This window comes from Globicephala melas, chromosome 14 (assembly GCF_963455315.2).
Source record: "Globicephala melas chromosome 14, mGloMel1.2, whole genome shotgun sequence".
Taxonomy (NCBI): Eukaryota; Metazoa; Chordata; class Mammalia; order Artiodactyla; family Delphinidae; genus Globicephala; species Globicephala melas.
In genome coordinates this window covers 87207035-87229632 of record NC_083327.1, presented here as the reverse complement: position 1 = coordinate 87229632, position 22598 = coordinate 87207035, and the positions used below count along the sequence as shown (strand labels likewise).

The window sequence follows — 22598 nt, the reverse complement described above, 5'->3', positions numbered from 1 at the left end:
TCAGGGAGTCCTTGCTCGCTGCGGGTCCCAGACCCAGCCTCTCTCTGGTGCTCTGGCCCCCGGTCACTGTTCGCACGGCGGGCTTTAGTTCCTGGTCCCACAACCAGGGGCAGATGCTCGGCTGTACCTCCTGCTCTGCAAACCTCGGCTCTTTCCCCCAAACCTTTCTTTTTTATTTACTTTCCTTCCCTGTCTCCACATCAATGTTAATTTCAATGATGAAAGCAGATCTTTTTTCTCCTTGTTAGTACATCTTGGAGATAATTCAAGAAACTCCTGGGTTTTGATTGCTCCGGACTTAAGTTTATCGGAGAGTCAGTAGGAACGTCGTTGTTCTAAAATTCTTCTTAATAAAATACCACGTGGATAGCGCTACCTTAGTGCAAGAATTATCTTTGATCCTCACTTGAAAATTACGTGACAACATTCAACCGTTACTTTTATGGTTCGGAGGTGATTCGTCTGCAGAAAGTGGATTCTACAAATGCCTTAAAAACTCTGCAGTGGAGCTGAACCTCTGCTCATACAAGCCATGCCAGTTCTGAAGGTGTCACCACCCTTTTGATGACTTGAAGATGTGTAAGGAAGGTTCACAGGACTTGGGGCAGGCACTATCTTCATGAGTTTACCTACAATTAAGTGCCCGTTCTCACCCAGGACCCCCAAAAGAACCAGGGAATACGCAAAATGGATGTTTAACAGCTCCATGTCTTTCTCAGGCTACAGCTCTGTGAGACAACGCACATTGGGATATGGGAGAACATTACAGTGGCCCCTCGACCGACCGCGTTAGAGCACCTGGGACCACAACCCCTTCAGGGTAGAGACGGCGTGTGCTCATCCACGAGGCCTCGCGCCCCATCACCGCGTCTGGTCTACAGTCGGTGCTCAATAAATGTTCATTGTCTGAGGAGCTGTCATAACATGACCAGGTGGGACCGCTATGGAGTTACCAGGGCACGTGGCAGGGAAAAGAAGATGTTTGAACTAACAGGTGTAGGGATTCGGGACTAGTAAACAGCAGAGGCCACGACAGACACTGAAACTTCAGGACAGACATCGAAACCCTGGCATTCTCACTCTAAGTGTGTTGGGAGGGACACACCTGGCCTACCACCTGAAAGGCCCGTCCCCCATCGCCACCCCCTGCGCGGGCGCCGCTCTAAGGTCTGTTTCAAACACCCCCGGGCTGAAGTACACAGAGATCATACAGACGCCCTGTCTGTGTCTAAAAACAAAAGCGTAAATCAACCAGGAAAATAAGTATTAAGCTCGTGTCTGACTCCATTTTCCAAAGCCTCCACTCTACACACTGCAGTTGGCCACGTCACCGTCGGCTGGGGGTCAGCCCCAGGGTCGCTAGTCTCCACCCCAGATACGGTGCCTGGTACATCTGTGCACACGGACAGAGTACGGGGCCCTACCGTGCTCTGCGCACCAGCCCTTGGAGAGGGGCCTGCAGGTGGCATCGCTGACACGTGGCCGGATGACAGGGAGAGAGACGCAGAGCTGGCGCCTCCGTGTGTCCGGACGTGGCCAATCCTTTGTGTTCTGTCGCGACACGTCGCTCATAAATCCCCTGACAGCCTCCCCGTCTCTGGAGCAGTGAAACGCACCGCGCGCGGTCCCCAGCCCCTCCCTGCTATCCTTCCCTTGGAAGATCAACGCGCTCCTTGATGAGGTGACGTTTCCAAAGGCATTCAGCCAGGGTGTCTTTTTTAAGGCTCCTTCTCATTTCAAAGCATTTAGAGCAAATTACACTAAAGTACATGTTAGAGAATATTAAAGAGACCTGCAAAGCAGGGGCAATTCATCCGAAAGCAGGGACACCAGATAGTTGGCTTCTCAGCCAAACCTCAGGAGACGATGAGCTACAGGGTGGAACCGTTGCCACTGAGGACAGAACGAAAGGAGTAAAGCGGGAACCAGAAGGACAAACTCCGCTGGAAACAACAGGTGAAAATGTCGCAGTGAGACGGTCTCGTCTGCTGGCCAAGCAGGTAGAGAGAAACTGCTCCCTGGGCGAGGAACCGGGACGCGCCACCCAGTCTCCAGCGCGCTCACGCCATTTCTACACTTTAAAAGTGAGAATGAACACATCGCATAAGGCCAGGGGCCTCTGATCTCCCAACAGAGACCAGGCAGAGTTCAGTTCCAAGTCTACATCCAAGCTCTGATGAGACCTGCACAGCATCCGAAACATCGTCTGCATCCTTAACCACACCCCAACCTCATCTTTCTTCCTGTGTTCGTGATCTTGCCCTTTCTGGGGTGAAACGTATACCCAAGCACGGTGTCGAAAGCAAGGATGTTTAGCTGCAGACCGGGGTCATGAGAATCAGGACGGTCACTGGTCTGGTTCCTGCAGGGTTTCCCCACGGGTCCAAGCACAAAGCAGGTTCCTAACAAGGGTCTGCTGAGTGAAGGAGCAGAAGGGAATGAGCCCTGAGAGCCCTCTGTATCTGGAGGCTGGACTACCTCACCGTCCAGCACTGAGGGACGTGCACGCTCCGTGCTGGGCCAGGCAGAGAGGGGTCCCCAGGGAACGAGGAGGCACAGAGAAGACTCTCCCTCCCCCATGTGCCCCTCCATCCGTCCACACAGCCACAGCCCCAAGGAGAAAGAAACCCATGGCAGGAAGTCTGACTCCCTTTCTCTGTGGAGATAAGAGCCGGGTGCCTTTGGTCCACACGCCCTGGGGGCAAGGGCAGAGGATGCCCCTTTAGCATGGAGTGTCGTCAGGGCACCGATAAAGACACGGAGGGTCCCAGAGGACACCAGCCCCGCTGCCTCATTTGACCAAAGAAGAGCTGGAGGCTCGCCGTGGAGGTCACCCAGCTCGTCCAGGACAAACTAAAACCAAGTCCAGGGCTTCGGGCCCAGGTCCCTGCTGTTCACTCCAGTCATGCACGGCTGTGAACACGACCCGGGGGTCAGGGCTGTGTCTTCCTGCCCCAGGGCACCCGCTCCAAAGGCTTCAACCTGCACCCACGCACAGGACCCAGTTCTGAAAAGCAGCCTTGGAAAGGCGCACGGAAGAGGGGCTGGAGGGGTGCCGTGGGCACGCCCCCTTCTGCCCTCTCGTCTCTTTCGCAGGTTTCCACCCCCTCCGGGCCTGCGGGTGGTTCACGTCAGCATCTGCACAAGTGGAAAATGGCCTATTCCCCCATCACCTCGGTTTACACGTTACAACAGATTCTTCACATTTTTAAGAGGCCCTGTTTATGTTAGGAGATAGCCAAGGCATGGGGCCTTCAAGGGGAATTCTCTTCCCAGGTTTCTGAAACGGACCATCTGCATCTCCCGATGCTGGTACATCACTGCTCAAAGCTGTCATCGTCACTGAAGTGCACGAGCACAGTCTCGGAGACTGGCAGGAACGGGCTGCCGGCGCTCCTGGGGTCCATCACCCGACGCCCTCGGCGGGTGTCTGCATCGCCCTCTCCCAGGTGCTAACGCGGGGGGGACAGCTCTCACCCTCATCTGTGTGCGTCACCCAGACACAAGGTATTTCGCTGGTAGGACTTGAAGTCCAGCGTCAGGTAGCTCACAACTTGCCCTACGTTCAGTTCAACCCGAACCTTGGAACGTGGGGCACCGTCCACGCGGAGACCGCCAGTCACACACAGCTGCTTGCCCTGAAATTAATTCAAGTGAAAAGGAATTTAAAATGCAGCTGCTAGGCCGCACTGGCTGCGTGCACGCTCTCAGCACCCCCTGGAGCCCGGCGCCGGGCAGTGTGAGCACACGCCTGTCATCACCGGCGGCTCTTAGACGCTGCTCTGGAAGCAGTGAGGAAGGGTAGTTCACTTCCTAAACCCCAATTTTTAAGTGACCAGTGGCAGAAAGACAAGTCAATATGCATTCCAGGCTACAGTATTAATGAGGCAAATACAAAATGCTGAGAAAAGAATCGTTTTTTTGAAAAAGTCATCCTGGAATTCACACCTTTAATTAGAGAGGAAAGATAAATAAGGACAGGAGGAGGAGAAACTTGGAGGGAAGAGAGAGGATTTTGAGGGACCTGAGAGGTACAAGAAGATGGTGGTAAAGAGCGGTGGGGAGGGGCGGGCCGGCAGTCGGGGGGTGGGGATGTGTGACCCTCACACAGGCCTGAGCTCCCCTCCCCCTGGGGGGACAAATTATTGCCCAGGAAAAGCCCAAACTGGGGAGGGGGTGACGGAGGGGGCAGGGGGAGGGGAAGGGTGACGTGAGAGGGGCCCTGTCCTCGGGGAGGCTGACCCCTGCCATGAATAATGGGTGCGGGGACGCCGGGGTGAGGTCGGGGATCAAGGGGGAAGAGACCACCCTCTGTCCCAGGAGGACCCTCGGCCTTTTCCAAACTGGTGTTCCCGACGGCCACCTTAGCCCATCACAAATGTCTGCACCGCTCTCCACGAGGTGCTCAAAGCATCCCATGCTTTCCAGAGAATTAAACGTTCCCAGGAGACAGGATGACAAACGGGCGGTTTTCAGAGGAGAACTCAGAGCCCTGGGAGGGACCCCAGCCATGCGCCTAGGGTCAGGTGAAGACAGCCCGGAAGGGCGAGGCCACCAGCAGATGCCAGACAGAGAAAAGGGCCTGGCTGCTTCCCCGAGGTCACTGCAGCCAAGGTCGCAGCCGTGGGCTCCCTTCCAGGGACGGGAACCTGCAGAAAGAGGGGCCAGGAAAACAGGGGGCAGCGCTGGTCCTTCCCTTCACTGCAGCATCCTGGATTCCGGGGTCCATTCAGAGCAACAGAAATCCCTCCCTGCCTGACGGGAGCCTGTGTCACACACGCAGGCCCGGCTCACACACACACACACGCCGGCTGCTGATTTGGGGGTCCCGGAACCAGTGCCCCCATTCTGGCGGGGCTGACCCCTCTCCTCCACCCCTGCTGGCTCTGTCCCGGGAAGGGCTGCTCCAGCCTGGAGCTCCACCGCCTTTGGGGGAAAGAATCACCGAACATCAGTGTCAGGAAGCTACATTTGTCCATTTATGTCTTCCCCGGGAAGATCTGCTGAGCTCTGAGCAGAACACGGCAGAGGCACTGCTAATCTCCGGTGTACTCATAAGGTTTTCCCACCTTTCTGACAGTGAGGACGTGTTCACTGACCAACAGGATTCAGATGGGTTCTCTGACCCTTGCAAAGTGCTTCAAGGAAAATCCAGAGAAATGTTCTCTAGGTGTTCAATTCAGAAAAAGAGTAGAGGGAAGAAATGAAGAGACCCACTATTTTTATGTATTTCTAAGTGAATTAGCACTCTGTACCCCTAAAATCTCCTAATTAGAACGAGAGACAGGATTACCCTGGTGCCTTACTCCCTGCTGTCCAGCTGCCCGGTTCCAGACCCCGGAGTTGACCGTTTCACAAAGAATAAATTCACTCAGAACGCTTAAGTGGAAAAGCTACTCTTAATAACATCTGGTATAACTATTGAACAAACTCGCCAAGATTTCAACCAACATGACTGGAATAAACTCAAACCAAGAAAACAATGAGGTTTATAATGGAAACAGAAACAAAACTTTAATTTAGGATTGTTCCAAAGGCATGAGAATGATTGCACACTCCTAATACTCTGAAGTTACTGAGTCCACATGCTGTTGACATGCAAAATTCCAGAAAGGGGCTACTGCACAGGATCCAATTCCTTCAGGAGTTCTCGTCAGAAAACACGGGGGGCAAGAACCAGCGGAAACAGCAGCAGCACAAAGACAGCTTAAAACCAGAAGACACGTCTGATGAAAGGGCCGGTTGGAATAGATTTCCTTAGCTGCCGTTTAACCAGAAAAAGGAAACTAGGATTTACATATTTTTTTGAAAATAAATTATATCCACATTGGCAACTTGCTCATCTAAAGCTAATTTTAATGAGCCAGGATTTAATATACCTGGAAATTTGATATTAACATATCAAACTATTATCAGTTTAAATTGTAACACTAATACAGGACCAAATCTTATCATAACGGGGTCCATGCGACAGATACCTTGGCCTTCATATTTTGAGTGCCATTTTCTGAACAGGACTTTTCCTTTGGTTCTGGAAACCTGTCACTTACTTTCAAGTTTGTACACCATTCACCAAACATTTCCCTCCGTCACTGTGCAAAGCTACACGACTTCTTGCACAAGGTAAGATTATGAAGTAAAGGGAATTGGATTTGTAACAAATCTGTACCAATAAGGATGAAAGTTCAAGCCCGTTGTCCTTCAAAGAGGTCACCTCTGAGCACATCCAAATCTCCCACTGGTTTAGTCTTTGTTCAAATCTGTGAAGTCTTCCTTCAAAACTACCTTCACGCAAAGTTATGAAGGACTCAGGAAGATTTCATGCCAAAACACAGAGAATTTTCTCCTAAATAATCTCATTGGAAACTAACAAGCCCTCAACAAGCAAATCAAGAAACCTCCCCTCACTGTGCAGGTGGCGACACTGAACCAGAGAAAGATGATGCCGTTAGGACACTGTTTCGTGTAGGGAGGAGGGAAGGCCAGAACACACGGCTGCCTCTCGCACTGTCCACGTTTTGTCCTACGAGACAATGTTATCCCTCAAAGTGTCACTGACCCCACAGCCACCACGGTCACCTCGTAACCAAGAGAGAAGTTCATTTAGATAAACCAACTTTGCTGTTTAGTAACATCATCCCACACTGCGGTTACAATGAAACGTGTAACTGATGTCCAGGCTTGCACTTCAGCCATGTGGTTTCATCCCCATCAGTGGCCTGTGTCACGGGCTTGACAACCCAGAAGGGGGAACATGCCAGGTTCGGATTAACCGCATTTGATGGGCCAGTCGCTGGAGAACCTGACCACTGGCGCCGCTGCTGGTCGTGGGGATGAGGGTCTCCCTTGACGCCTCTGAGAGTTCTTGCCTCTAAAATATAAGGTGAACTAAAGGGGATGCAGAGTAGGGAAAATGAAAGTCTTGTGAATTAAAAATAAACATCACGCACGCACGCGCATGCGGGTGCGTGTGTGTGTGTGTGTGTGTGTGTGTGTGTGTGTGTGTGTACCTTTAAGAGGATTGGCTCCAGGCCAAGAGTATTCTCCCCTGAACAGCAGATTGAAGCTTTCATTTTAAGTACAGTTGAGTTTTTCGGGTTAGATAGGGAAGGCTCCTTATTTTTGCCTCTGCAAGAAATGTTCTCTTCAAATACAACCTGTCATTTTTCACGTGCAAGTAAAAAAATGGGGGAGACATTATTTTGTTTAAATAAATTCACTGGTAATTCCAGAAGCAAATTCAAAACTAATTAAAATTCAAAGAGATTGATTAATTAAAAGGTATTCAATAAATTAGAAGACTCGCTTCTAAAGTGAGGAAATTAGGTTCATCAAAGAAAGAGAACTGAGGGAGGATGAGTGGGCGGCCCTAAAATGGTTAAAAGCAGTGTCTCAATTTCCTAACAAAATAAAATTACAATTAAGTCAATGCAAACAGCTCTTCTGCATCTATGTCCATCTGATAAGATTAAAACATTCCTGCAGCTCCTATGTGCAGACAGTTTAATGCAAGTACAGAATTAATGTTTTGGCTTAAGTTTTCATTAAGCATTTTATTGTTATTAGTAATAATAATGTTGATCTTTAGATAGTCACTTGGAGCTCGGCCTGACTCTGGCGGAAGTCGTCCGTGAGTGTTTTAGGGTTAACTGACCTTGTTTTGAAAGACAGGTGCTGTGGACGATCTCATCACAAGACTCTAAACCAGAGGAGCCTCCACCTTCCAGAACCTTCTCAGCCTGTCCGGGTCTCAGGAGCATCCTTTCCCAGTTCTCGCCCTTTACTCTCATCCCACCCTTCAAACATTCTGGAAATAGCTTTTCTACATTATCTGGGCATCCATAACTTCACGTGCACAAGTTCACTTGTGATTTTAATAAAGTCAATTTTCTGTCCAGTATTGTCTGTCTCTGGCCTCTTTGGAATTCAGACTCATCCAGCTTCAACTGGACTCAGATGAAAAGCCCTGCATTACGCAGAAACACGATAAGGATGGCCTGATAGGAGAAAGAGATGCGATGGATTGGGCCGACCCACTGTAAATTATACACGATGATCCAGAAATAAGTCCTGTTGTCAGAGGTCAACTGCCCAGAATCACACAGGGTCACCCTTCGTAAGGGAAGGCGTGCTCCCCACTCTAAGTGGCCCGTGAACACGCCCAAGCCGAGGCAGCAGGCTCCCCACCATGTCCCACCTACTCAGTCTGAGCAGGGAGTTCAAATCCCAAATACAGCCTCAGCCCAGACCCTGCTGCCACGGTCACAGTGAAGCCGTGGCCACAACACATGGCACTGAGAACCGTGGATGTGGGGTGAAGTGAGGCAGGACCAGCCCTGTACAGCCTGGCATCCGTGCTTACCGACCTGCAGTCTCAAAGCTCCCGGGCCAGTGCCTGGTGACCCAGGTGACAGTTCTCCCTAATTCAAAGCTGATTTCAGCTTTTATAAAATGGGGGCTTGCATCGAGTGATTTCTCGGGTTCCATCAAGTTCACCAGAGTGCCCCCCCCATGAACCGTAGAGGAGGTGGCATGAAGGAAGTTCTCTGCGGGGCATCAGCCCTGGCAAGGGGTCACCCTCCACCCTGGAGCCCATCTCCTTCTGGTCCACAGCAGTTACCTCTATACACGTTACCATGGCCTTCAAAGGAAGCTCTCCTGGTTCCCGGCGCCACCCCCCAATATTTTTTACTCTAAAACAGAGTTTTACTGGGAGGGGCTGGGATGACTTGGTTGAGAACCTTATTTCCTCCCCCTACAAGAACATTCAGAAAGCTAAGACTGTCGCCTCGGCAAGGCTGAGAGTTTGAAAGCTGAGGGAAGGGAGTACGTGGTGTAGGTATTATTGTGGATTGAAAGGTGCCCCCCCAAAAATATGTTCAATCTGAACCCCTAGTACCTGTGAATATGACCTTGTTTGGAAACAAGGGTTTTGCACATAGAATCAATTTAAGATGAGGTTATACTCAATGAGAGTGGACCTCAAACCCACTGACACTGTAGGTTGAATTGTGTTCCCCGGAAAATTTATATGTGAGATGCTAATTCCCATCCCCTCAAGATACGACCTTATTTGGAAATAAGGTCATTCCAGATGCAATCAGCTAAGTTAAATTGAGTCACGCTGAAGGAAGATGAATGAGCCTTTAATCCAGTATGACTGGTGTCCTTATAAAATGGGGAAATTTGGACACAGACATGAGCACGGGGAGATGCCATATAAAGATGGAGGCAGAGATGGGGTGATACACCTACAGGCCTGAGAAGATCAAAGATGCCAATGAACCACCAGAGCCGGAGGGAGACCTGGGTCAGATTCTCCCTCACGGCCACCGAAGGAACGAACCCTGCAGACACCTTGATCTCAGACTGCTCCACCGGCAGGAAAGGAAAAGGCAGAGACAAATGGCAATGAGTCTGCTACGCGTGGCAGAAATCAGTGAGCAGCTGAGGTGGAGAGAAGGGCAGGCGTGCCCAGGAGAGGGGACAGGATGCATCCGGGACAGAGAATGCTGCTCAGGGACAAGGCGGATGCCACCTACAGTCTCCTCACAGCCCAGCACAAGCATGATGCCTCCTGCAGGGGGAACGTGCCCACATGGCGGGGGCAGCAGCGGCAGGGAGTTGTCTAAGGGCCCCATGCCCTGGCCGGCAGCGTCCTCTGACCTTCTCAGCCCCCAGCCCCAGCTGCCCACCTTCTATCTGCTCCTATGTGGTACAAAAAGGGTAAACCAAAAATGAATGAATGAATGAATGAGTGACCTAAACACTAAAAAGACAAACACTCACTCTCCAGTACCTGCACCTCCCTGGCCTGGTCACAGCCACATCCAAAGCTGGCCAGGACCTCAGGGCACAGAGCCGCCCTGGACGAGGCCCTACACACACGGACGCACCCTGCGGGGTGGTGGAATCAATGCCTTTGTTTATGCTTCTTTTCCAGGAAAAGGCAGCTCTGTGTAGGCTGAGGTCTCACCCTGGACCTTGACTCTGTAATGAAATGTTACAAGCTGTGGATTTGGATGGCAGAGAGTTGGAACCAGGACTGTTGTTTTTGTAAAACAGTGCAGAACCACAATAGAATCTGAACGAGCTCAACAGGGAATCAGATAGGTTTTCATGGATCAGCCTCCAAAACGCTGTTCCTGATTCATGGTGAATCACGATGGGTTTGGATGTGCTCGCAGCCAATACCGCTCTGGGGAAGGAAGCCACGGGCGCAACTCGGGGATGAACTTGATAGAGAACAGCCCTTTAAGCCTAACAGTATGCCAATCAAACTGTGATCTCAGCGACACTGCTCACTGCTCGTCTTTGAATAAGGAGCAAAGACACAGTGCAGTTCTTTTCCTTAAGTTGTCTTTTTTTTCCCCCTCTTTTGCTCCATGGCACAGAGACTGGGGGACTGCAGGCCTCCCATCACACAGAACACAAACAGAAGGTGACGGGGCGTAAAATCTATGAATCCTGTCCCATGCGGTTGAGAATCAAGACACCGGATGCTTGAGTTCTGCAATTCGGTTGGTTTCAGGGACTTTGGGAATGAAACCCTTTCACTCATTGGATGAGTCCAGTCCACAGTGAGTGAGCCAGAAACGGCTGGACCAGAGCTGCCAAAACAATAGCACCCACAGGAAGAAGTAAGGAGATCAAGGGGAGGGGATAAATTAGGAGGTTGGGATTAGCAGATACACACTACCATACGTAAAACAGATAATCAACAAGGACCTACTGTATAGCACAGGGAACTCTACTCAGTGTTCTGTAATAACCTATCAGGGAAAAGAATCTAAAAACGAATAGATATACGGGGCTTCCCTGGTGGCGCAGTGGTTGACAGTCCACCTGCCGATGCGGGGGACGTGGGTTCGTGCCCTGGTCCGGGAGGATCCCACATGCCGCGGAGCGGCTGGGCCCGTTAGCCGTGGCCACTGAGCCTGCGGGTCCGGAGGCTGTGCTCCGCAACGGGAGAGGCCACAGGAGGGAGAGGTCCGTGTACCGCAAGAAAAATAAATAATAATAATAGATATACGTGTATGTGTATGTGTATATATATATATATATATATATATATATATATATATACCTGAATCACTTTGCTGTACACCTAAAACTAACACAACATTGTAAATCAACTGTACTTCAATTTAAAAGAAAAAGAAAGAACTACAGGCACATAGAGAAAGGAAGAAGTAAGAAGGTCAGTTATGATAACATCCGAGGCAGGAGCCGCCCAGAATAATCAGGAAGGAGCTTCCTCACTCTTGCCACAACTGTCCACGTGTTCTGGGGTTCAGTCGTGTGGGCTTCGGATCGCTCAGAATATTAGAAAATCATTCTATTATGCGGAGTACTCTTGAATTTGATGAAGAGTCGCATTGCCTTTCGAACTTTATTGCTAATACACGGAAACCACGAGCACTTTTAATTTATTGACTCTTCACCCTATGGAAGAGAGGTGTCTTAAAATGTAGTCGATAAATACATTTTAATATGTCTATAAATGATCAGCTATACATAATAGTATTGCCAGGACTCGCAAATATAAATCAAGTATTGTATCTTAAACTGCAAATTAACGGCAACACCATTTATAAACCAGGGCTGCTCAAAACCAGACACTGCACTTCCTCAGATGCTCCTGACACCCGTCTCTGGGCTCAGATGGACAGAGACACGCTCAACATGGCAGCACCTGAAACTCCAGTGGGGCGGGGTGTCGAGGAAAAGCTCTCTGCCTCAGGTGAACCCCCTTCCCCGTCTGCCTTGCCAGTCGCAGCACCGGACTAGGAGACCCCATTCAGCACATGGCCCTCGACCCTCCTTCAGAAACACTCATTTTAAAACCACTTTCCCACCACGTCACGATGCCATGCTGGCCGCTTCTGCAATGGAAGATCCTGCACTTCTCTGGGGACTCACTCAGACTCAGGCTACCCTAGCCACGGTCACGTCCCCAGCTACAATATCCTTTATCCCACACAACCCATCTCTCCAGCACATCGGTACAACTGGTGCTCTGGCCTCTACCCTTGTCCCTGTGCTCCCAACTGGCCTGAACCCCGGAGGCCAGGAACTGTGGTGGGTGACTCTTGGACGTCACCCCAATATCCATCAATGGGTGGGCATGCGGCCGCTGTCGAGGGCCCCACTTTGCTTCGCAGGTCTTACAGGCCATCAGAGGCACGGCAGGCCTGAGATCCACTCAGCAAAGACTCACGCGTTCCCACGTGCTCAGTTATTCTGGGGAGAAAATGGGAGAAGCTGGAGCAGTAACACATGGTCACTGCGTCCTGAGAAGGTCCACCTGGGGTGGGGCGCGTTGCAGAACATGCAATGCTGGAGACTGTCAGGTAGCTCTGGTGTGTGTTCTGGGTTTCATTGGGAGTAGATCCCAAAAAGGCAAGTATATTTGGAGATAAGTCTTTAGAACAACACAGGAAAGTACCTTCCCCGAGTTCCCTCCCAACACCTTCACACACACACACACTTCCACCAGCTGCCACCCAACCTCAAACAGCCAGGACTCACAGACAATATGCAAAACCACTCTTCATCACTTCTTGTCCCATCACCTTCCTCCTTTCGGGCCTCGAGGTATCCCAGAAGAAAGCCCAAAGCTTCCAAACGTGCTTGTCCGTTCTCGCAGCAGAAAAAGGAAGTTAGAAAAATACCAACTGGTCAAACTTTCCAGGGGAGAGAAACAGATGACTGGAAGTCCAGCTAAGCACACGTCTAATAATAAGGATCGTGTGACAAGCCCAAAGTATGCATTTCCAGGCTCCGCAAATTGAAAAGGTGACGAGCAGTGACTTGGAGGCTTGGCGGGGGAAGGGCAGGGTGGGCTGTGGTCGGTGATCTCAGAGGCGGTCACACATGTGCTTGAGGTCTGGCCATCGAGCCGAGCGATTCCGTTCCGCCGTGGAGCTGGAGCGTCCACAGGAAAGACGGTCCTTCCAGGATCTGGGCTCATCTGCTCCTAGGCCACACGAGGATTCGAAAAGTGCAGAATCACAGGAAAATGAAACTGCCGAGCCCGGAGCCTTTAAAGTGAACCAACCTTAACTGAGACTCGACACGCATCTAATTTAATGCAACTCTGGTTAAAGGTCTGGAGTCGTCAGTGTTATTGCAAACAGAAGTCTATAATGAACATAGATTCTTAGATCAAAACCGAGGGAAATCAAGCTGCTGATTCCGAACTTTCAGGAGTGCTTTGCTTCGGTCCGGCCCATCGGTGCCAAACGTTCCATCTCACAGAAACCCTGGCTAGTTCTACGCTCTGTATTAGAGACCTTTACAATCCTGAAGCCCAGGAATCCCACATCCAAAGTATATGTGATGCAAAACACCAGAAGAGCACAGAACTATGCATGCACAGCACTGCTCACTGCAATACTATTTTAATAGCAAAATAAATCGGAAGGACATGAAATATTCAACGATAGAGGTTTGGATAAACAAGTTACTCTAAATCCATACAACAGAAATGTGTTAATCCATTAAAAATCATATAAAAGAGGTAGAACATATTTTTAAACAAAATTATTTAAAATGGAAATGTAGAACACGATCCCACGTTTACATACACACACACATATACATATATACCATATCCAGCACACACGCGCGCACACACACACACACACACACACACACAGCCTAGAGGAAAGATTGCAAAATGTCAGTACTGCAAAGTTGTATCACTGTTTAATTTCTAGGCAACAGTATTACAGGAAACTGGTACTTTGCTCATGTGCTCTTTTATTTTCAAATTTCTATAGTGGACCTGAGCTACGTTTTAAAAAATTACGTTTTATGTATTTTATTTTTAACTTATAAAACACTTAAAACCTACTGAAAATGTATAACTATATGCCCATCACCCAAATAGACACGTCAATAGTAAAGAAAGAAAAAAGAATGAATTATGAAAAACAATAGCAGAAAGTAAATACCCCAAACACCTAACAAGACACAGAAAACGTGTTCTATGCCCCTCGGACAAGCTTAGATGTCACTTTCTCGTCTAATGAGTGACTGATCACATATAACGAAAACCGGGGATCGAAAACAAATTTCCACCGTGACTATCACCACCGTGTCTGTGTTGACTCCCCCGATTCTGAAATGTAGTCAAGACTCTCATGTACTTCCAGCTGCCCTCTGCACAGTTTAGGACAGCTAAAAACAAAATAAAACAGTTTGGATCAGAAATACTTAAATTCCTGGACTTCCCACCTGTGTGTCTTGCATCCATAAAACTGAAACAACAATCCCTTCTCCAGGGCACTGGCAGGAGGTTTAAGGACACCAAACCTGTGAAGGGTCAATGGGCACGGTCACTCAGCAGACAGCAGTCATCACATCCTGACACCTCAAGGTCACCCTGTCCCAAACCTCCCCTCCTCCCACCTGTCCACCTGGTCAAGGGCCCCAGCTCCACCATGGATGACCTCTACATGCCTGGAGGGACCAACGCCCCGACCCCTTTGCCCCCACCCTCTCCAAGCCCACCCCCCCCTCTCTCCTGCCTGCACCTCACCCCTCTGGTCGGTACAGGCAGACTGTGGTTTACTGTGCCGTGTGGATGCCGCAATTTTGATAAATTGAGGGTTTGAGGAAACCCTGCATCAGGAAAGGCTATCAGCGCCATTCTTCCAACAACATTTTCTCACTTTGTGTCTCTGCGTCAGTTTGGTAATTCTCGAAATATTTCAAACTTTGTCGTCAGCATCATATTTGTTGTGTTTCTGTGATCAGTGATCGTTGATGCTGCTACTGCAACTCCCTGAAGGCTCAGACGATGGTTCGTATTTTTTTAGCAATAAAGTATTTTCATGAGAGTGAACATGTTGCCTTTTTAGATGTACTACTTCACACTTAATAGGCTACAGTGTAGGGTAAACATCACTTCTATATGTGCCTCACTTTGTCGTGATATTCGCCTTATTGTGGTGGCCTGGACCTGAACTGCAGCACCTCTGAGGTGTATCTTCACCTCCTCCCGGCCCGGCCACTGTCCTTCCCGCGCCGAGCCTCCCAGCCCGGGTGGCTGTGTGCGGCGGGTCTGGGAGCCTCCCGGGGTTCTCCCCGCCCCCCACGTAACCTCAGCCTCCTGCCCATCCCCTTCCCAGCAGGCTCCTCGTCTCCTCTCCCCAAGGCTTCCCTGGATCTCTTACAGGACTGGCCACTGGTTTGCACATCCGACTGGTGGGTGGGACAGCGGGCACTCCCCTGAGAGTCACAGGCTGGAGCCGGATGGGCAGAGCCTATCCATCCGGCAATTCTGCGTGCGCTGGGCACGTGGCAGTCGTTTCACAGACGTCTCAGGAATAAACAAGTAAACGAGTGACCGTCATCCACGTCTGGAGGGGCGAAAAGGCTTTCCCGGGGGCCATCCCTGGAGCTTCCCCGGAACCTGCCCAGAGCAGCATCGCGTTCACGGTGCTGACCAAGAGCTGAAGAGGCTAACAGGCCAAAGTCACCCAGCGACAGAGCCAGGATGTGACCTTTCTGATTCCAGTCTCTCTGGGGTTTCTTACACGGGAAACTATCGGATGAAATTCTGTACCATGAGTGTCGACTCAACGTAAAGTAAGCGAATCTGAAATTACAGTTACATCTATCCTACATTCTCTTTTCTTTAAAGATGTATCTGAATCCTTAGTCCTATGGCTAGAAGCTAGTTTTCTATCATTTAAAAGTAACACTTTAATACATCCCAGCAACTTAAGAAGCCGCACTCCACAGCCTGAGCCTCTTCAGATGCAACCATGGCTAAGTGCTGAGAGTTAAGATGCCCCGGAGCTGAGCTGCGTAGCTGATACCCGGTCACTTGCTCCACGTTTTCTAAATCCAACAACGGCGCCAATAACTAATGCTTTCTGGGCCGTGACCCCAGGCTGGTCACATGCTTTGTCACACGTACGCATGACGCCCGCAGACTTGTGCAGTGCGCAGCCTGTGTGACTGTGCACGGCGGCCTCAGCCACGCAGAGACCAGGGAGACAGTGGGACTACGTCTGGAATTTGGCTGGACAGAGACACTTGGAAACACCTGGAGTGCAGGTGGTATTAAACGGCACGTGTGGTGCGGCTTTACCAGGAGGGAGGGTGTGGGGAGGCCAGAGGACCCCGCCCAGCACCAGGCAGACAGACAGAGAGAGCTCAGCACAGGAGGGGAGGACACAAAAGACCAGGCAGAGCTGGGACACAATCCAGGAGCGGGTGGCGGCCACGGCGGCCAGCAGGATGTTTGGTGACAAGGAAGCTGTGCGCTCATCCAAGGCGCCCCAAAGCCCCCCTAACTCAGGACCGGGGCCCAGGGGGCCGTTAGCATCACCCTCCCCTGGGCACAGATGCACAGAGCCAACGCTCAGGAAGGGCGGCACAGTGGCCCAGCCGGGCCGCCCTCCTCCCGGCCACCTGCCGCCCCTCCCCATGCTGCTAAGCACCCGTGCGTGGGAAGGAGGCCTCAGCCAATCCAGGGGTGTGGACGTGGTGCGGGGGGCACACGCGGCACCCCGATCCTGACGAGGCCTGGGCTGTAAGTGTGTGTGGTGCTCAGACACAGACACACACACTCACTGGGGTGCACTCACCCCGTTACAGGACACTCCCTACCTACAGCATGAACTGATGAAGGACCATCAGCCGGGCACGGCCCCCACCGCCCAGTTCCCAGGGGGCGGGGCTGGACACGCCACACCCACCTCCCAGCTGCCCTGCTGTCCCCTGAGCGCCAGGGTCCTGGGCCCGCCACGTGGCCCCTACCGCACAGCTCCGCGAACTTCCAAAGGTTGCGCAATCCAGCCAGCCGGCGTCTGGGGGCCGCTTCAGGGAGACTCGGGGTCTACGTAGCATTCTCCTTCGAGAGAAGCGCGAGAGGCCTAGGCCGTCCTCTCCACCTGGGAGAGGAGGCGGGAAGGGTCGGTGCTGAGCCCCCAGACTCACTAAAGGGACCCAAATATCAAGAAGGGCCGTGATGCAGGACAGGAGCCCAGCCGGTCAGCAAGGAATCACATCGCTGTGACTGTGGGCCCTGACCTCTGAACCCGCGATCTCACTGTCCAGGTGAGAGCGCAGGACTTCACATCTCGGACACCGCCCCCCCCCCGGCACCTGCTCAGCAGGCCGCCATCCTTGGCCCCTGCCCCGCCCCCCAGAACCTGGCAGCACCTGGACTATAGTCACGTTGAGGTGTCGAGACTGGACTGACAACCCCACACGCCAAAGCACGTTTCCGCCAGAAGACAGAGAGTCCTGCCGTCTTGGGCAAGAGCCGGGGGGGAGTTGAAGCCTGTCTGGGTGCACGAGTCACTGCCTGCCCAGGTGCCCTGAGGTCACCCGCCCGCCTGCCCGTGATGCTCACAGGACAGAGGAGACCGTCCGGGGCAGAGCAGAGGCGAGGGAACCGCTTCCCAACACACAACACACACTCCGGTCCTGGCCTTCTGAATAAGCTGTGAGGACTTCTCCACTGACCCTACAGTAGCTGTGAAAAATGGAATGTGGAAAAATGGCTTTGTTCCTAGGACAGTGACCTCCTTTTGCAGCCTGGCCTCATTCAAACCTTGGAGGGCAGGATGCCTGTATGTCTGCTGTCTCATGAGCGACGAGATCTATGATGATATCTGTTTGGCAAAAGGCTTATACTGTTAGTAGCAAATCAAGATGCCCGAAGGCAAAATCACCTTGATGTGGAAACTTCCTTGCCCACAAACAGGAGGCAGGGTTACCCTGAACAGCCCACACCCAGGATCCAAGGTGGGAGTCTGTGGTCCACCCTACAACATGCATCACATATCTTCAAGGTTTTTAAGGATGATTTGTAAAGTGGAAATCACAGTATTATTATAAAATAAAGTAGATACAACAGAATGTATATATGATGAACTCTCAGCATCTCACATTTGGTATTTTTCTTTTTTGATATTTTGGTAAAAATTATCCCGGAAGTGCCTCAAACGGCCACGGAAGAGAAAATTCAGACTTCTCGCTAATTTTCAGGGTCTTGGCCTCTGTGTCCTCAGATGCAACAACTATGGCTTCATTAAGAAATAAAAGGTCAGAGAAACACTTTATCGGATACTGGAATAGAAACATCTTTCCAAGTTTGGCCATCCCTGTTCAGCGTAAAATAAAGTCATGCCACAGGTGGCCAAGTTTAAAAATCGGATTTTTTTTAAACAATAAACTATACAGATATGGCAAAACAGGTTAACAGGCAGATCATTTTCCTTGAAAAAGAAAAGATGCCATACATCTAGAAGACTTTCCACAGAACTAATGTAAGTCGGTGATTCTCAAACTTTGGTGGCCTTAAGGATCATTGGAGATTCTGCTTCAAACAGAGCATGTCTCTACCCTGCAGACCTTCACTCGGGACCGAGAGTGGGTGCAAACCCACAGTTCTGCCTGGCACAGTGGGTGGTCAGCCTTGACTCGCACTATGAGAGATTCTGCACGAAATCACACACACGGTCACTGAGAAAGGCCAATTTTGAGAAAATGAATATATTTAAAATTCCGTATGTATTTCCTATGAACAGATCAAGCGCAGAGAAAATTATTGTTTCTAATTTAGTCCTCCATCCCAAAGACAAGGAGAAGAGACATAAGCACAATTTCATTGAATGAACTGGAAATTTCCATTCAATTTTCTTGAAGAGATGAGAAAGCATTTCTAATGAGACTGCAAATTGGGAATCTTGGCAACATTCAAATGTGGTAAACGGTCTTTGTCTTTGAAATGTCATCTGCAGTGACCAGCGAAGCCAGTAGGGACCAAATGCCCTGCTTATTTTTACCACAAAGGCATGCGATTTGGCTTTTGGTACCGGTCTGAACTTGCGTATGCTCTGAATTGCTAGTTTATTGATTTCAGGACACGGTTTACAAAAAGAAAGGTCTAGAAAATTGCTTCTGTATTCAAATCCTGACCCTTAGAATCCTACTGCTCTTCTACGCTCAACCAACCAAATCTTCGTGTTTATATAAACTAGTGACCCAGGACCTGTTTACAAAACACGCTCAATTACCCCTCGCAAAACCTGCCTGCTGTCGGTCTTGCCAAATGTGCCTCACTGGGGAATGCACTGCTCTGGGATTTCTGAGAGAATAAGGCAGGACGTAAGCAGAGACCAACCCTGGAAGACACAGCTCTTACCCCGGGATAAGATCCTTCTAGCAGTCGGCCGCAGAAGAGCCAGCCCACAGTTAGGGAGAGGAAGCGTGGCCCCTGGGAGGCCTGGGGGCTGCCCTGGCCCTGCTCTGGTCCTGGAGCAGCGGAAGCCCGAGCCCAGGGATGAGCAGGGCCACCGGGAAGGGCAGCCGGACCTGCATCATGCAATCAGCACAAAACGCTAACTTCTAAGACTTGATTGTTACAGCTCTCTATTGACGACGGTTTCCTTCTGAGACACGGGAGAGCAGAATCATCAATAAAACTGCTTGACTTGTTAAAATATTAATACAGCGCTTGGGAAACATGTAGCCTGTGACGCAGACATGAGCTTTGCGGTTAGAAAACTCCATTATCAGCACCAACGCTCAGTGATTTTAGTGGCGTCCCTCCCTGCAGGACCTCGGCTCCCAGAATCACGGCAGGACCCTCAGGGCCCTGACCTCACACGTTCCGTATCTGCTCTCAGCCCCTGGGACGTGAAAGCCCCAGAGCTTCTCATTTATCTGCCTGGAGACAAACACGGGTCAGTATTCCAAGCACTTTGTTTCCAGCTCCTCATTTTCTTCTGTGTTGTTGATACTGATTCAGGGAGTGTCTTAGTTAAGCCAGGGAATGTCAAAGGCTGCAAACCTACCAGCTTCCTGGAGTGGTTTTCAGGAATAATTACCAATGAAATGCATCCATTAAACGACAAAAAAACATAATTAGTGGCGCTTCGTCAGAAACACAGACTAGCTTACAACCTTCTGCCGTAGTTTCATCACAGACACAGTAAACCCGTTCACATAACAGGCGTCACATTGAATTTAAGCAAAGTCTAAATAAGAATAATACCATGCTCAGCAGATCAAAAGGAAAAGCAGCCCTGGTCCACAGGAAAGGTCCGGATAAACTCAGGAGGGGGGCATCTGACAGTAAGACTCAACTGTTCACAACAAGGTGAGCTAAGCCTAGTTCACCTGCCATGAGACGCGCGGACGAGACATAAGTCCTATTCGGTTTGAACCTTTGGCTCAGGACGGAAGGCTGCAGCCGCAGGGGGTTGTAGGAGCCTCACCCACACAGGGGTGAACAGGGCATGTGCGCCCGCATCCAGGGGTGAAGAGTCCATCCTTGGGACAACGGCCGGAAGCACACGCAGGGCGTGTGCACAGGACCCGAAAACGTGCTTTCTCCTCCAGACCTTGGTTCCCTGACTCTGAATGAGAAAAGTGGCCTCCTGGTTCACAGATCCAGCAGGTGGCGACCCAGCCACGGTCACGTTCACCCTTCCCTCCAACGCTGCCCAGAGGTCCTTTCAGCCCCTCCCCACCAACACCACAGGCCCCGAATTCAGCCCAGGCGGCTGGCTTCGGGGGACACCCCACTTTCCCAAGGACCCCAACTTCATCTCATTTCATATCAGGCTTCACAAAACATGTCCTTTGAACAGAGAATGTCGAGGTGAGAAACGAGTGCGGTTTTTACAGCTCACAGAGCCATGAGGTCACCGGTCCACCGGCAGCCGAGTGACCCTCTGCCCCAGGTGGCACTGACCACAAACCCTCTTTCAGCTGACGGCCCAGCAGCGTCTGCACCTTGACAACTGGAGCACATCTCTCCACGGGGAGCCCAGCACTTCTGCGGGGGGACTCAGAAGTGTCCGGAAGTTAAGAGCAAGCTGGCCTTCGGTCTGGAACCAAAAGAATTTTTTAACAAAGACTCTGCAAAGTGAGAGCTGCCGGATTTATGCCCGCTTGTTCCTGAGTAAAAAGTATATAAACCCATGGGGAAAATCATTTTTATTAAAAATAGAAAAGAATGAGCATGTTGAAGCTTTGGCAAATAGCTTACTTTTTTGCAGAATAAATGAAGCGGCAAGACACTGGCAAGCTAGTGGGTTCCCTTCCTGTGATGGGGGTGGGCAGCTAGCGCTGATAAATGCAGTGATGGGGAGGGCATCTTCCAGACATAAGCAGCCCACGCTTCGGGCCGGGCTTTCCTGTGGGCTGGGGAGCCCTCGCCCTCCTCAGAGCACTGGTCCCGTCTATGCAGATCATAGCACCCTTGGGGTCCGGGTGACCTGACCGCACGACGGCAGCTAATCCACCTTGGGATTAGCTTGAAGGGACTTCAGGCTTCTGGGCAGCTTATCTGCAATTTCACTCTCTGGTACTTTCATGCTCTTTATTCTTTTCCCAAACGATTTTCTTTAACACAAAGTTATCCCAGAGATACCTTTTCTATGATGGTAGAATAAAGTTAACTAGTACGGTCCGGAGGGAAATCTGGAAACCTGCAACATATGACTACTTACAAGTTCAATAATCAACGTGTAACAGTCTGTTACACATTGGATACAGGATATCTGCAGGGCCGTCTACTTGTGGCTGGTGGGTACATCGTGCCAGTGGTATCTGGCACTTGGGTTTCTGAACCTTACATGGAACAGGTAGGTTAGAAAACAGTGGGAACGGAATATTCACAGAACTGATTATGTCTGAGCCAGTCACGTGCTAATCACCCCCAAGTGTTGGTTTCCTTCTTGGAGAACCTGTCTATTGCTCCACAATGACAATAACACACCCAGACGGCCCCGGACAGCGGCCCTGTGGGTGGATTTTGGACATATGACAGTTAATTGTCTAGGAAGGAATTAACTGCAGGGCCAGCTCCCAGAGCTGTTATCAACGTGAAGCAGATTTTAAACACCAGGGATAAACTGCCGCAGGGCAGAGCCCAATCCCAGCCCTGTTTCGCCGGCCCCACCAGGGGAAGTCTCCGTCCCCACCCTCGTGCCACCCCGTCGGGTGATGCCATCTGAGCACACGCCCTGGGGCCCCGCCTGGCCCTCTGCCGTGTCCTGAGGTCGTCTGAAAAGTGTTAGGAAAGACAAAAGTTTTCAGCTCGGTGCTTTCCCAGAGTGCAGGGTATTACCCAGCAGGACATTAATCTTCTTCGTGCCTGTCCAGACGCCTCACTTCATTTCATCAGATTTACCTCCTTCTGGGGCCACGTTCCTTCCCCAAGTCCTCACGTCCCTTCATATTCTGATATCAGATGCCTTTAACCCTCTACGTGCATCAAATGGAAAAATCAAACTACCGGACTTTAGGAACCTCTCAACCACTCGAAATCACGGCTTTTCCCTTTAGATCACTAGGGAACACTCTTCCCGTCTGCTAGAACGCAGAACGGTCAACAGACCGCCACCGCAACCACTGACCCTGTTTCACTCTGCCGAGAACTGCAAAAGCACCTCAGCTTGATGTCTTCACGACGAACGTGTCCACGTGCTAAGATGAGATTATCCTTACGGTAAATATAGGGGGAGAAAAGGGGCGCGTTATTTAATATTATGCAGGTCATTTCCCCCTGCATTTTGATATTTTCTGTTTTCTGGTTTGGGTCAGTGGAGTATTTTAAGGCA

At 50.6% G+C, this 22598-nt stretch overlaps 1 protein-coding gene across 3 annotated transcripts in view; it reads right to left on the bottom strand.

Annotated features, from left to right (window-relative positions):
* Positions 1-22598, bottom strand: part of SMOC2 (SPARC related modular calcium binding 2) — a 153077-nt gene that overhangs the window by 113449 nt on the left and 17030 nt on the right. The window contains exon 1 of one of the 3 annotated variants that reach the window (XM_060283372.1): positions 14242-14271. The exons of the other annotated variants lie outside the window; for them this stretch is intronic. Within the exon in view, the coding sequence (XP_060139355.1) occupies positions 14242-14256 (15 nt within the window). The 5' untranslated portion in view covers positions 14257-14271. Of the gene's footprint in view, positions 1-14241; positions 14272-22598 lie in introns of those variants that run through there. 3 annotated transcript variants of the gene reach the window in all.